A 16,030-nucleotide genomic window follows, 5' to 3' on the forward strand; every position below is an offset into this window, starting at 1 on the left:
GCCAAAAGATGGAATCAACCTAAGTGTCTATCAACAGATGAACTGATAAAATGTGGTATATGTTTACATAATGGAATATTACTTAGCCATAAAAAGGAGTTAAGATTTTGACACATGCCACACATAGATGAACTTTGAAAACATTAAGCTAGTGAAACAAGCCAGTCACAAAAGGACCAATACTGCATGATTCCACTCACATGAAATATTTTTAATAGGCAAATCTATAGAGACATAAAGTAGATTAGAGGTTATCAGAGGCTAGGGTGGTGCATGGGGAGTTACGACTTAAAGGTTACTGAGTTTCTGTTTGAGATGATGAAAATCTCGTTGCAAAACAGTGTGAATATAATTAATGCTACTGAACTGTACACTTAAAAATAGCTAAAATGAGGAATTTCTTGGTGGTCCAGTGGTTAGGACTGGGAGCTTTCACTGCCGGGGCCCAGGTTCAATCCCTGGTCAGGGAACTAACATCCCACAAGCCATGCAGCGCAGCCCAAAGACAAGGCTAAAATGGCAAGTTTTATGTTATATATATCTTACCATAATATAATAAAAAAATTCTAAATACACTTGGAAGATTTAAGAGAAAAAAGAGGTTAAAATATTTCATTACTTATTTTGTACTGATTACATACTGAAATAATATTTTCAACATGAGGTTAAATAACTAAATTTTTTTTAAACTAAATTAAGAAAATAAAGAACTGGGAAAGTTTTTGAAACAACCAATGCAGTTACACAGAGCCCTGTGCTCAGACAGGCCAGTGCTGGGGTATAATCCCTGTTGTCAGCATTTTGAAAGCGTTAATAATTTCATCTTTGAATTTGTTTTACAAAGTGAAGTCTGATAGGACCATGGAGCATGTGTCAGGGGCCTGAAGCGTCAGCTCACGCGTGGTCCTACCTCCACTGTCCTGGGACAGATTCTGTCCCTGCTCTCGGTCTCCACACCCCTCCAAACTCCCCTCACCCTGCAACCACTCCTAGACTCTTGTCCACCACCTGGGGCAATAACCAAGTTGTCAAGAGGTCCACATTCCCCAGTCGCCCTCTGAGAGCCAGGCACAGCCTCGGGGAGAGGAGGAGGAAGGTGGTAACTGGCCCAGCCCTGGACTGGCTGCATCAAGGTGTCTGGCAGATAACTTGGGGCCCTGAGCCCACCCTGGATCCAGGTAACAGAAGCATCCTGGCACAGAAGTCGCAATCTCTTGGGAGTCACCCATCTGCTGTGGGTTGGGACAGCGCGCCTGTGGGGCCTGTCCATGGCCCCACATTTTCATTTTGCACAGTGCCCTCCAAATTATGTAGCTAGCCTTTAATTTAACTGATCAAATGTTAACTTTTTTTTTAATATCTTGATCTAATTTATTTTATTATATTTTTTAAATTTTTATTTATCTTATTTATTTATTTTTGGCTGCACTGGGTCTTCATTGCTGCGCGTGGGCTTTCTCTAGTTGCAGTGAGCAGGGGTTACTCTTCGTTGCGGTGCACAGGCTTCTTGTTGCGGTGGCTTCTCTTGTTGCGGAGCATGGGGTCTAGGCACGCGGGCTTCAGTAGTTGTGGCACGAGGGCTCAGTAGTTGTGGCTCACGGGCTCTAGAGCGCAGGCTCAGGAGTTGTGGCGCACGGGCTTAGTTGCTCCGCGGCATGTGGGATCTTCCTGGACCAGGGCTCGAACCCATGTCCCCTGCCTTGGCGGGCGGATTCTCAACCACTGGGCCACCAGGGAAGCCCCCAAATGTTAACTTTTTAAAAAACTCCTCAAGATACTCTAAGGAGTAGCAGGGTTTAGATCTATTTTTAGAAAAGGAGATAAGGTTCTTGGAAGAGCCTATTTCCCCTTAGACTCACTTTTCTCAGCCAGGCTTTTGACAGGAACTGTACAGCCTATGATTTGAGGGCCTAACTCTTAGGATAAGTGGAGTCGTATACACCTTGGAAATCAGAGGAGGCAGAGTGATTTCTCACTATGAAATCTGAAATGCTAGCTAAGGAAACGGAAAGGACCACATGGGCAGGTGTTCCCAGGGCTGACTCTCCGTAAGCGCCCAGACTTCAGATAAATTCCCTCTTGCTTAACTTGGTCGGTATTGGTTTTCGTTGCTTGAGACCAAGAGACTCTAAATAATACAATGGATTAAGAATAAATGCATTTGACATGGAAAGAAGTTCTTCATATGAGATTCAGTGAAAAGTAAGAACAAAGCTACTAGTACAGTATTTTATATAGTTAGATCATGTCCTGTTTCTAAAAATCTGGAAAGATATAACAGTGTTTACCATGGAGATTCTGGGGTAACGGTTTACAAGTGAGTCATTTTTTTCCTCTAAGTTTCTGTGTATATTTTCTAATTTTTCTATAATGAACTTCTACATTGCTTGAATTTTCAAAAATTTTGCAAAATATAGGACCAACTACAAATTAATAAAACAAAAATTTTCCCCCAAAAGAATTAGTAAAATTTAACCCAATAGTTAATTAACTAACAATTCTGGTATGCCATTCAAATCTCTTACTTTTCTCTTGTGAAGTATGTACGTTTCTGTGTCACTATAGTCTTGGAAAGAAAAAGTAAACAGTCCTGAACAAATTCAGATGAGTAAACAATTCTTAGGCTGACTGAGGAAGCAAGTAAGTGAGGAATGTCCAGTTTTACGCCATGTCAAAAACAAAGGACTCCAGGATGAAAAATTTTAGTTGTTACTGGCAGTTTACCTAAAAATAAAACTAATTCTGTAACAAAATTCCATTTAAAAAGTAAATTCACATTAAAGGAGACTAAAGAGAGATGACAACCAAAGGCAATACCTGACCCTAGATTGGGTCCACCACTGACAGGGGGAAAAATGCTATAAATGATCAGACAAAAATGTCACATCAATGATAAATTTACCTAAGTTCATAACCATCCGGTGGCAATATGAGAGACTAATCTTATTCTTAGAAAACACACACTTTAAGTATCTAGGTAATAAGGGTCATGAGATAAGCAACCTACTTAAGTGGCTCAGGGAAAAATACCACACACACACAGCACAAGCAAGAGTGTGCAAATATTAAAGCAAATGGGAGAAAATGTTAACAACTGGTAAGTCTGGGTAAAGGGTAATGAGTGTTCCCTGTACTATTTTTATTCTTGTAACTATTCTGTAAGTTTGAATTATTATTTCCAAATAGAACAGTTTTTTTAAAAACTGAATTCACTTAGCCTAGTTTGATGGGGGTTAATCAACTGGGTTGTGATTCTAAATTCCATGTTCCTGAAATACTCTTTCTAATTCCACTGGAGAATCCTACCCTATCTTTAAAAACACGGGGACTTCCCTGGTGGTCCAGTGGTTAAGACTCCGTGCTTCTATTGCAGGGGGCACGGGTTCTATCTCTGGCTGAGGAATTAATATCCCTCATGCCGTGCGGCACGGCCAAAAATAAATAAATAAATACACAAATAAAAACAAACAAAAAACAGTTCAAATCTCATCTCCTCCATAAAGGCTGTTCTAGCCTCCTCAGCTAGAAGTGATCTTTCTGTTTCTCACTGATTGTTTCAAGTTTGTCTCAGCTCCTGCTAGACCGTCAACCCCCTTCAAGGGTAAGTATCCTGACTAATTCTCTACATTTAGAATGAGGACACTGAGGCCCAAAGAGTAAGAGACTTGCCCAAGGTCACACCATTAGCTACTAGCCAGGACTAAAATGAAAGCCATGCCTTTATCCCCCTAATATTCCAAAAAGAGTTTCAGTCTGTTACTGAAGGCACTGCTATACCTTCAGGGTACATTTTTTGAGCATCTACCACGTGCCAGGCACCATTCCAAAAATTTTCTCATACATTATCATTTGAAATTTCCTCAGTCTATACATACCGTGCTCTTAGCTTGTTATTTTTATATTCTCTGCAAATATTACTTAAACTCACATACTTATCTATTATTAATGGACTATGTGTCCACTGTCTACCTTCTCAAACCTGTCTCCAAAAAATTATCCTGCTTTCTTCCTCATGCATAAAATATGACTTACAGACAGAGCTGCAAGAACACTGGCAGTGCTCTCCCTTTAAGACTGTTCTTGAACAACAGTGTCTAAGAGTTTCCAATTCAGTATCTCCCCCAACCTTTTATTTCCAAATAAACTTTCAGGCACAGTCTGTTATTAAAAGTACTTCTCTACTTGGGTTTTACTTTCATTCATTCATTTGAAAAATATTCGTTAAAAAATATATATATATGTTAAGCATGTACAGGTAACAGAGTGGGTAACAAAACAATGTGGTCCATGCCTTCTAACATTCAAGTGAGGGATACAGATAAACAAATAACATCAGGTATTGCAGGAGCTCTGAAGAAAAACAGAGCAGGTAAGATAAAGTGAAAAGGGAAGCATTTTAGAGGGAAGATCTCTCTGGGGCGGTAATGTGTGAAGATAACTATTTGAGGTCTTTCTTTCAGAAATTTTACTTTAGAGCAAAAATCAATTCTGACCATTAATGAGAATCCTGGTAAGTATTGGTCTTTCAGCACCAGAACACCTGAACACCTTTTTATAAATAAAAGTCAATCTGGTTCAAAGTCTGAGTTTTGAAAATTAAGAAACTGAACTCTTCCCAGGCCAATAACACCTTGAATTGAATTCTTCACAAGTCTGAAAAATTCAAAGCAGACACGGTCCCTATTTCAATAGCTATGAATTAAACATGCATAGAATTATAAGTGGCTATAAAGCTACAAAGAAAGCTTTATTTAACAATTTTTATTTCTTTATGCCGGCCACACATTCTCAAGTTATAAGAAAAGATAAAATTATATGAGAACATAATTTATCAATAAAGTGCGTGACTGTGACCTTAATTTTTAAACTTTTGTAAGACTGCATGCGTTAAATTCACAAATCAGAAAAAAACAGAAGAAAACAAACAGCCCTATCATACAAGTATGCATCCCCATTTGACAATCACTCTAACAATATTGGAAAATTGAGTTAGTTTTCTTCTGCTAAAATAACTTATATAATTCAAGACATTCCCCTCAAAGATCAAAAACAAAAATATGTTGCAACTAATGACTATAAACAGTCCCTCCTAAAAGTAACATTAAAAACTGGAAGAGCCTAAAGTAGTCCACTTTAAGTCAAAGACATGAATAAAAACGAATGCTATTCCCATGCCTCATTTCAAGAGTCGGCAATTTCCATCTTGAGGCATCTTACCCATTCTCCAAAACCTCCCAGTTCAAATCTCACCACCCCCAGTATCTCCAATATTACTGTCTTCTCTTAATCTGTTACTTATGTCTTCTTACCTTCAGCAACTCCTTGCAGCTGTCAAGCCCAATATCCACAAGAATGCTTTTCACCTTTTTCCGTACCTTCCTGATGTTGTCAAGATTCTCCACGGGAATTTGAAACATTTTTGAAATTTTCCTTTTAGGGAAGAAAACAAAACTGTAATAAGTGCATATACACATACACACACACACACACATAAAATTTTTTAAAACAGGGCTGGTAAAGCAGAGTAATTTTTATTCTGGGACAATTAGATTTCCACATACAAAAGAATGAAGTTGGACTCTTCCCTTATACCATACACAAAAATTAACTCAAAATGGATCATACACCTCTCCATGCACAAGGTGAAATTTTAAAACTCTCATTAGAAAACATAGGCATAAATCTTCATGACCTTGGATATGGCAATGGATTCTTAGATATGACACCAAAAAGCACTAGCAACAAAAGAAAAAATAGATAAGCTGGACTTCATCAAATTTAAAGACCTATCTGCTTTGAAGGAAACCATCAAAAAAGGGAAAAGAGAATCCACAAAATGGGAGAAAATATTTGTAAATCTTATTTCAGATAAGAAACTTATATCCAGAATACATAAAGAACTCTTATAACAATAATTAAAAGGCAAATAAATAACCCAACTTTAAAATGGGCAAAGGGGACTTCCCTGGTGGCGCAGTGGTTAACAATCTGCCTGCCAATGCAGGGGACACGGGTTCGACACCTGGTCTGGGAAGATCCCACAAGCCGCAGAGCAACTAAGCCCGTGGGCCACAACTACTGAGCCTGCGCCCCCGAGAGCCACAACCACTGAAGCCCACTCTCCAGAACTACTGAAGCCCGTGCGCCTAGAGCCCGTGCTCCGAAACAAGAGAAGCCACCACAATGAGAAGCCCGCGCACCACAACAAAGAGTAGTCCCTGATCGCCACAACCAGAGAAACCCCGCGCACAGCAATGAAGACCCAATGCAGCCATAAATAAATAAATAAATAAACAGAAAGGGCAAAGGATATGGATACTTCTATAAAGACAATATACAAATGGCCATTAAGCACATAAGAACTGGGACTTCCCTGGTGGTCCAGTGGTTAAGAATCCACCTTCCAATGCAGGGGACGCGGGTCCCCTGCACTGGAAGCATAAGATCCCACATGCTGCGGGGCAGCTAAGCCCACGCACCGCCACTCCTGAGCCTCCGCGCTCTGCAGCCCGCACCACAACTAGAGAGCCCACGTGCCACAACTACTGAGCCCATGAGCCACAACGAGAGAGAAGCCCTCGTGCCTCAACGAAAGATCCCACATGCCTCAACGAAGATCCTGTGTGAGGGAACATTATGCTAAGTGAAAGGTGCCAGACACCAAGGACCACGTATTATATGATTCAGTGTACACGAAGTACCCAGAGCAGACAAATCCATAGAGACAGAGAGGAGAACACTGGCTGCTTAAGGCTGAGGCGGACTGGAAGGTGATGGCTCAGGGCAACAGGGCTTCCTTCTGGAATGATGACAATATTCTAAAATCCACTGTGGTGATGCATGCACAGCTCTGCGAACCTACTAAAAGCCACTTAGTAAGCACACTTTAAATAGGTGAACTGGGGACTTCCCTGGTGGTCCAGCGGTTAAGACTCCACGCTCCCAATGCCGGGAGCCCGGGTTCGATCCCTGGTCAGGGAACTAGATCCTGCATGCCGCAACTAAAGCTCCCGCGTGCCTCAATGAAGATCCCACGTGCCGCAACTAAGACCCGGCAGAGCCAAATAAATAAATAAATAAATAAATTTTTTTTTTAAAGGTGAAGTGTATGGTATGTAAATTACATCTCCATAAAGCTGTTTTTAAAATACCTGAAAAAGCATAAAATTAAAATAAATCCTGTGGTACTTGACCATGATTAGGGGTATAGCTGTGACCTCATTATTTTTAACACATACATAGATTAAAAAATAAATACATTTGTTAATGTGTCTGTGTACATTGTATAGCTTTGTCCACTGCGAGAGCCTGGAAGCAGTGACACACTCCAGTAGCAGTGAGCACTCTTTGGGCCCAAATCTTACTTTTCTTTTTTTTTTTAATTTTACTTATTTATTTACTTATTTTTGGCTGCGTGGGGTCTTTGTTGCTGCGTGCAGGCTTTCTCTAGTTGCGGAGAGAGGGGGGCTAGTCTTCATTGTGGTACGCAGGCTTCTCATTGCGGCGGCTTCTCTTGTTGCAGGGCATGGACTCAGTAGTTGTGGCACACGGGCTCAGCTGTTGTGGCTCATGGGCTCTAGAGTGCAGGCTCAGTAGTTGTGGCTCATGGGCTTAGCTGCTCCATGGCATGTGGGATCTTCCCAGACCAGGGCTCGAACCCGTGTCCCCTGCATTGGCAGGCAGATTCTTAACCACTGTGCCACCTGGGAAGTCCCTCAAATCTTACTTTCTAAATACCACTTTCCATTAAAAGGAAACAGGGCTCCTTGGAAAAAACGGCTGATTCTAGGGCTATAACACATTAAAGACAAGATGAGCCTAGAATGTCTTATGCCAGAAAATAACGAAGTTGCTCAAAGAATGGTGAGACATGTCAAAAGGACTCAAAAGAAGTCAGCTTGAAAAAGTTCCCACAAGCCAAATATGGGACAATGTGGGTACCAAATAAGTAATGACAATAACAGATTAACCTGTGGCACTGAATTTTCCAAAGATAGTGTAACAGTATCTCCCATCCCACATGCTTTCCTTAAAATATGTCCTTGACACTCCTCCCAAAAAGTAGGGGCATCTATGCTCCCACCCTTTGAACCTGGGCAGAACTTTGTGGCAACCTCAACCAATAAAGTACGGCAGAAGTAATGCCATGTGAATTCCAAAGGTAGACCATAAAAATGCCACATGCTTTTGCCTGCCCTCTGGGTACCATTACTCTTGGAATCTAGATTCCTTATTGTAAGAAGTTCAACTAGCCCACATGGAGAGTTTCCACATCAACCAGCAGACACAAGAGTGCAGATGCTCTAGAGCCTGCAGCTGTCCAGTCACCCCAAGCCTTTGAGTCTTCCCAGATGAGGTCCCAGACACTGTGGAATATAAACAAGCCATCTTCCCTGCTCCCACCTGAACTCCTGACCCAAAGAATTACTGAGTTTTTTTAATAAAATGTTTCATTCTACAAAGTTTTGGGGTGGTTTGGTATTCAGAAATAGTAACCAAAATATAACCCACTAGAATATAAACTTAAGTCCATGGTAACATAAACAATTTAATAAATTGAAAGTATAGTGAGGAATGGGATATTTTACATGGTTTCCAAGCATCTCCCCACAAAATACTTGATAATAACCAAAGGGGAAAGTGTAATTCACAGAAGTCTGGCAGACATTCAGTTAAGAGACACTGTACAAAACACCTAACCTGCAATCTTCAAAAGTGTCCAGATGATACAAGGGAGCATTATTCATAATAGCCAAAATGTGGAAACAATCCAAGTGTCCACCAAATGGTGAATGGATGAACAAAATATGGCATACCCATACCGCAAAATACTATCTGGCAATAAAGGTAGCTAGGTACTGATGCACGCTACAACATGAATGAATCTCAAAAATATGATGCTAAGTGAAAGAAGCCAGATGCAAAAGTCCTCATACTGTCTGATTCCATTTACATGAAATGTTCAGAAGAGACAAATCTACAGAGATAGAAGGTAGATTAGCAGTCAGCTGCGGGTGGGAATGGGTAGTAACTGCACATGGATAGGTTTTTGGGGAGAGTGCTGGAAATGTTCTAATATTAGATTGTGCTGTTGGTTGCACAACTCTATAAATTTACTAAAAATCAACTAATTATACACTTAGAAAAAGATCATGGAAGGAAAAACTAAGAACTGTTCCAGATTGAGAGAGACTAAAGATAACTAAATACAATATGCAATTCTAACTAGATTCTTTACTATAAATGATGTTATTGGAACAACTGGCAAAACTTCAATGGAGTCTGAGGATTAGATGGTAATAAATTGATTTCCTGATTTTGATGGTTGTGTTCTGGATATACGAGAATGTTCTTATTGTAGGAAACAGACAATATTGGGGGTAAAGTGGCATCATTTTTGTCAACTTAGTTTCAAATGATTCAGGGGAAGAAGTTCTTTGTACTGTACTTGCAACTTTCTATAAATCTGAAACTATTTCAAAACAGGTTTTAATGCGCAAGCTATAAAACAAAATCAGTTAAACTCGAGTTAAAGAAATGCCAGGTAAAAAAATGAATGCCAATTTTTTATTATCAAAACAGTAACTTAAAGATTGATAACATCCACTGGTAGTGAGGATAAGTAGAAAAACTGTAATTTCTACATGTTTAGAGGACAACTGGCAGTATCTCCCAAGGTTTTAAATAACAATTTCTGTAAGTCCGCAATTCCACTTCCATACCCTCTTATGACCCCTCCTCCCTCAAGGATAAGCTTGGTGCCCCTCCGAGGAATTCCCGGAGTGGCCAGTTTACACTTATTTCAGTGCACTCACCTCACTACGTTGCAATTATCTACTTCTATACCTATTTCCCCTATTGGACTGAACTTCTTCAGGGCAGGAATCATGTTTTCTTTGCACATCTGGGCCTATCACTGATGTTCAAAATGGAAAGGCTGTGGAGGGTTGGTGAGTTGGAGTCCAAGACATTCCAAGTGAATAGATCAGCATCAGAAAATGACTGAGGTAAGGTAGTAAAAGCCTGAATATACTGGGCAAAAGGTAAGTAAAACCAAAAAGGCGGACTGGAATAAAACTAGAGATGAGCGGGGCAGGGAGGGTTAACGGTGGGAGGACCTTTCCGTGGGTAAGAAAGAAACATGAAATATTTGAGAAGCTGATTTGGAATGGACACGTTTTTCAGACAAGTTATCTATGTGCAAAGTATATCTCAGGCTCAGTAGAAAGTGAGCTTGAAGGATCATTTAGCATTTTAAAACTGGGAGATATAAAAATCATAGGAAGTAAAGTTAAAAATAATAAAATTATTAACAATAAAATTCACTGAATTGGGTTCTAGCCTTCAAAAGCATAATTTAACAGAGGAGCTGTCAAGAACCTAATATTCCTAAATATTAAGCACAAGGTCACTTTCAAGCCCAGACTGGCTTCCTTGGCCAGAGCAAGCCTCAACAAAAATCCTTCTTTATGCTTTCCACTCACTCTATCAGACTTGCCGTTATTTCCTCCTTAAAGTCCCACTATCCTCTCTAGCCTTTGGGGCTCTTCTTTCCCCAAAGCTGATAAAAAGGATTGTCCAAGGTTAAGACCACCATCCACATATATCCAAAACAAAAAAGCTAAATTTATTGCTTGCAAAGAAATCTGGCCTTACATAGCAAGTGCTGATCTTATCACAGTTTTGAGAAGCAAGGAGCACAGGGATTGGTACACTCTCAGAAGCAGTTTAGGGATTGGCCAATTTTCACAGGACCGTTCCCAAGGCTGCTACTGACGGGCCAACCCTCAGGAGGAAGGCACTGAAAAGAGGCTTCCAGTGATTGGGCAAGTTCTAAAGGGCTCTGCAGTTACTTGTTCAAGGCTTGGGAGGAGGGCCAAGGAAGTCTGTCTTCTTGAATTTGGAGAATAGGAGCTTTTTATTACCAACTGTAAGTGCCCCCATTCCCTCATCACTGCTCCTGTGTTTGCCCGCCCCCTCCCAAAACAAGTACACAGATCCATTCTTAATTTAAAAAAAAAAAGTTTCCCCTTTTCAGCAGTTTGCTGTTTTAGGGAAACCAAGTAAAGATAATAAAAAATAAAACATAGGTAAATCACAGAAGTTTCATAACCTTAAAACAATTCTTTCAAAATCCTTGGTCTACTGTTGCCAATCACTTTGGGGAACAGAAGCTGACTTTTACCATTACTTCTCCATTCTAAGAGATGCAAGATTCCATACAGAGGACCTAGTGGATTAATTAACTAGGAAAGAAGTTGTTCAATGCTTCCATATCTATAGATCCTTTATTGATGCTGTTCTCTATATATTCTTAGTACTCAGTTAAATCTGTATCTTCACCATTAGGAAACAGCAGGCTAATGCAGCTGCACTAATCAACCTCTGTTCATAGTAAATTACCTTTAATTTCACAGTGTGTGGTAGACACGGAACTACCAAAAACTGCGCTGATGTGCACAAGAAAATATTACTTCCCAAAGAGGCACTTAAAGGGTTTCTTCTGTTGCTTTTTAGTATCATGATTATTTAAGAATATTCCATTACTGAAAAAATACACTACAAAAAAGAAAATCATTCAGGTAATAAATAATACTTTTTAAAGCCACAGAACTTTCTTTTGAGTTCCTGCGAAATCTAAGTTCTAAAAAGATTTCACTTCAGAAGCAACCCCACACAATCATCTCACAAGCAAAAGATTCTGGAGCTGCACTGCCTGAGTTCAAATCAGCTCCACAGTTGACTAGCTGTGTGATCTTTGACAAGTCACTTAATCCTGGGGCCTCAGTTCCTTCTGTGAAACAGGGACTGCACAACCTACTCTGAGAAGTACTTTTGAGGAAGAACAGTTTAATACAAGAAAAGCACCTAGAACATAGACTGTGAGTTTGCCATTATCTAACTCCAAAAAATCTAAATGAAATGTCCCAACTACTGGAACACAGGTTTGTTGTTTTTTGTTTTTAAGTAACTTTAAAAACACATAATATTCAGGGATTTCCCTGGGGGCGCGGTGGATAAGAATCCGCCTGCCAATGCAGGAGACACGGGTTCGAGCCCAGGTCCGGGAAGATCCCACATGCCGCAGAGCAACTAAGCCTGTGCGCCACAACTACTGAAGCCCGGGAGCCACAACTACTGAAGCCCGCACACCTAGAGCCCGTGCTCCGCAACAAGAGAAGCCACTGCGAGGAGAAGCCCACGCACCGCAAGGAAGAGAAGCCCTGGCTCGCCGCAACTAGAGAAAAGCCCGCGCGCAACAACGAAGACCCAACGCAGCCATAAATAAATAAATAAATAAATAAATATTTTTTTAAAAAAAAAACACATAGTATTTGTACAATGCATGAAAGCAAGATTCAAAGGTCTGGGTTCAAACACAGGAAGACCCCGTCTCAGACCTGTGGCCTTCAGCAAGTCATCACCTTTCAGTCAGTCTCCCCACTTGTAACACACTGCCCTAACAGGTGTGTGACATCCAGAGTGGCGGCCACGGCAGAAAGCTGGGGCGTGACCCCTCAAAGGGACTTCAACCACAAATTCACCAAAAGCATATCGCAAACCTGGGTTCAAGTTAAAAAGGTGTCCCAGATCTCTGCAGTTAAAAATCTTGTAACAACTCCACCTTCACCTCCCGTCACCGACCTTCAATTCCTAACCCTAAATCCAGCTCTCACGTCCTCACCACTGCTCAGACGGACGAGTGAGCATCTCCGCCCCCACTCCGGTCCCTCCTCCAGACCGGCACCAGTTCCCTTCCTGCAAACAGGTCTGTCACTTCCACGCCTAAAGACCACTGGCTCAACACAGCTGCATCTCCAACCGGAATATCAAAGTTCGTTCAGCTCTAAATAAGTCACGCACGCATTACTTGACTTCCAAAGATGAACACGCACTTCCCACAAGCCGCACTTTTCACGCGGTCCTCTCCCCAAGACGCTCCCCACAACCTTGACTCCCCGCCCCACCTATCTGGCGAGACCTGGGTACCCGCCGGTGGCTGCCGGCACTTGCCCATCTGCATTGTAAATCACCACAAAGAAGAGTCCTTCAGGTCTCAAGAGGCTGCCATTACCCATTCCATTCAATTAGAACGAGTTTTAAGAGCATTCAGGCAAGCCTCCCATTCAAATTCAAAGAAAATACTTTAAATATTTAATTACTTATTATTTTGCAACTGTGTACAGGGTGAACTGGTGGTTACAGGTTTGGACGTTCCAAAGCCAAGTGAGAGGAAAAATTCTGCACACAGACTGTACGTCAACGCAGTAAGCGACGGCATATGAAAAGTTAAAACGTTCATGTCAACAACTGCATGTGGTCAATATTCACACCAAACGCTCAGCGGTGAAGGAACTGGGCTTTGCTAACGGGCTGTTCTCTCCTCCTGAGAGACACCCGCCACAGGGCAGGCCGGGTGAGCGCGCGTCCGCTCCGCCCTCGTCCGCACTCGCTCCGGGCGGTTCCCCGGGTCCCCGTCCCGCCGCCCTCCGCACGCCCGGCCCTCCCCTGCCGCCGCCCAGTCCCCGCGCACCCCTCTCACCCCGGTCCCGTCCCCCCGCCCCGCCCCCCGAACCCCCATCCCCGCCCCCTCCCCACCCCCGGCCCCCACGTGACGCGGAGGAACGACGGGCGTCCTTCTGGCGGCGAACCCCGCGCCGGGAGAACGTCGTAGGATTCTAAGGCGGCCCCGGGCCGCGGGGTGTGGGCGGGATGGGGCGGGGCCGCCGCCGGGACTTCGCGGGCCGGGCCGGGCCAGGGGCGTCGGCGCGGGCTGGGGTTACCTACCGCTGGGCGACCGCAGCGCCGCCGCGTCCCCCGCCGCTCTCGCCGCGCCCGCTGGGGCCCCGCGCCCGCCCGCCTCAGCCCCGCGCGGCGGGACCCCGGCTCGGCGCGTGCCCACCCCGCGCGACCCCGTCCCCTCCTCCCAGCTCGGCCAGAAAGAGAAAATGGCGTTCGATTGGCCTCCGGAAGTGACGCGCGCCCTCATTTGCATGCCGGTGCAGCCAGCCAATGGGGGAAGAGTGTGTATGGGACCCCTGGGCACTGCCCCACAGGCCCCTAGGGGCCCCTGCCTTAAGCTGGACTGGAGACTCAGCAGTGGGAATGGGGGTCTGTACTGAAGCTCCCTCCCCTGACCCCCCTCCTGCCACAGTGGACTGGCCTGCCAGCCTCTCACCAGCATCTGTGCAAACTCTCGTGAGAGTTTGAGAGGGTGATGATGTCATTTGAGGGGGTGGGGCGAGTGTGTCGTACCACGTGACCAATCACGTGGGTTCACCAGAGCTTTGATTTCATTTGCATGGGGTGGGGTGGAGCTAGTGGCAGCAGCAGGAATGGGTGGCCCCGCCCACATCTCAGAGCCAATGGGAAACCAGCTGTGAGGAGAAGCCTGCCCTGCCATTGGAGGATAGAACTTGGACTATCAGAACTTTGACAAGTATGCCCTTGATTGACACATCTTGGTGAACTGACTGGATAGGGTCTCCTGACTTAGTAATTATTTTCTAAGAAAATTAATGTCACACCTTTTCTTGAGAATTCTGATTTTTAAGTCAGAGCTACTACATGTTGTGTAGGAAAAAAGTTAATTGCATACATTTGTTAAATCGCTTAAACGGCCTTGAAGTTCACTTCTACCCAACTCTTTAAAAAATTGTGAAGCAATAATTATTTTTCAAAATGAATGAAATCATGGAGTAGGAGCTTTCAAAATGCCTTTGGGTCTTCCTCCGTTGAGTCAAGCGCCCAAGGGGGAAGAAAAGGGCCACATCGCCCTCAGAGAACTTGCAGTTTAACGAGAGGCCTGGTGTGTGTGCAAACAGCTACTTTAACTTATCGCTCCTCAATAACTATTCCAGACCTTTCTCACTTCATTGAAGCTGCCGGGATAATCCTCAACTTCCTTTTCAGCAGAAGACCATGTCTCCTCCTTCTTCCAGAACAGCAAGGACCATCAGACCTGGTCTCCTGGAACCCCCTTCTGCCCACGTACACGCCTTTTTCCTCCGCAACCATCCTGATCAGAGGATGTGTCTGCTCACGCGCATGGCCAGTGCCTTCATCCTTGGGCCTTGTTTGCCCTACCCAGCACCTCACTGTCCAACCCAGCCCTCTCCCATAATTTCAGCTTCTCTCTTTCTACTGGTAACTTCTGTTCAGTTTAGCCCAGTGACTAAAACATAACAGGCACTAAATAAATGTCTGAGTTAATTTAGAAACTGTGTTGAGGGCTTCCCTGGTGGCGCAGTGCTTAAGAATCTGCCTGCCAATGCAGGGGACCCGGGTTTGAGCCCTGGTCCGGGAAGATCCCACATGCCGCGAGGCAACTGAGCCCGTGTGCCACAACTACTGAGCCTGCGCTCTAAAGCCCGCGAGCCACAACTGCTGAAGCCCATGCACCTAGAGCCCGTGCTCCACAACAAGAGAAGCCACCGCAATGAGAAGCCCGCACACTGCAAAGAAGAGTAGCCACTGCTCACCACAACTAGAGAAAGCCCGCGTGCAGCAACGAAGACCCAACCAGCCAAAATAAATACATACATAAAATTTATTTTAAAAAAATTGTGTTGAATGCTGGGCTGATGTTACTTAGCCACAAATTGCTTTTTTCCTACAGGAATACAAGGCATAATTGAAGGAGAATTTGCTCTTTATAGTTACTTATGAATCATGATTTTATTTGATAATAAATCACAGCAGTAAATGGGTATGATGTCCCTAGATATCTTTCTTCAAGTAATTATGGGTGTGATGAAAAGTTAAAGGCTTCCGGTCACCCTTGATCTAGACCACGGTGCTCCAGGATGGAGCAGTTGTGTCACATTTCTCCCGATGCCTCAGCTGCTTCCACTCCTCACCCTGCGCTCTCGTCCCCACCCTCTGCGCTCTGCAGATACCCCTTGGCTTACCAGTGACCTCCCGACTGTTACACCCAAGAACAGAGTTTAGTCCTCATCTTTTATTGTGTAACCTCCTCCCTGTCCTGAAGCCCTTCCTTCCCAAACATGACCTTTAATCTTCTCCACCC

General features: G+C 43.5%; 1 protein-coding gene across 2 annotated transcripts in view; it reads right to left on the reverse strand.

Moving 5' to 3' along the window:
* ADNP2 (ADNP homeobox 2) overlaps positions 1–13,922 on the reverse strand; it is a 30,897-nt gene extending 16,975 nt beyond the window's left edge. The window contains exons 1-2 of one of the 2 annotated variants that reach the window (XM_082408972.1): positions 13,789–13,922; positions 5,310–5,430 (exon numbers count right to left, since the gene is read on the reverse strand). In XM_082408972.1, the coding sequence (XP_082265098.1) occupies positions 5,310–5,417 (108 nt within the window). In that variant the 5' untranslated portion in view covers positions 5,418–5,430; positions 13,789–13,922. Of the gene's footprint in view, positions 1–5,309; positions 5,431–13,163; positions 13,459–13,788 lie in introns of those variants that run through there. The other variant, XM_082408971.1, reaches the window with a different exon arrangement.
* Between the last annotated feature and the right edge of the window lie 2,108 nt (positions 13,923–16,030).

Source organism: Balaenoptera borealis (assembly GCF_965194805.1).
Source record: "Balaenoptera borealis genome assembly, contig: HAP1_SCAFFOLD_601, whole genome shotgun sequence".
Taxonomy (NCBI): domain Eukaryota; kingdom Metazoa; phylum Chordata; class Mammalia; order Artiodactyla; family Balaenopteridae; genus Balaenoptera; species Balaenoptera borealis.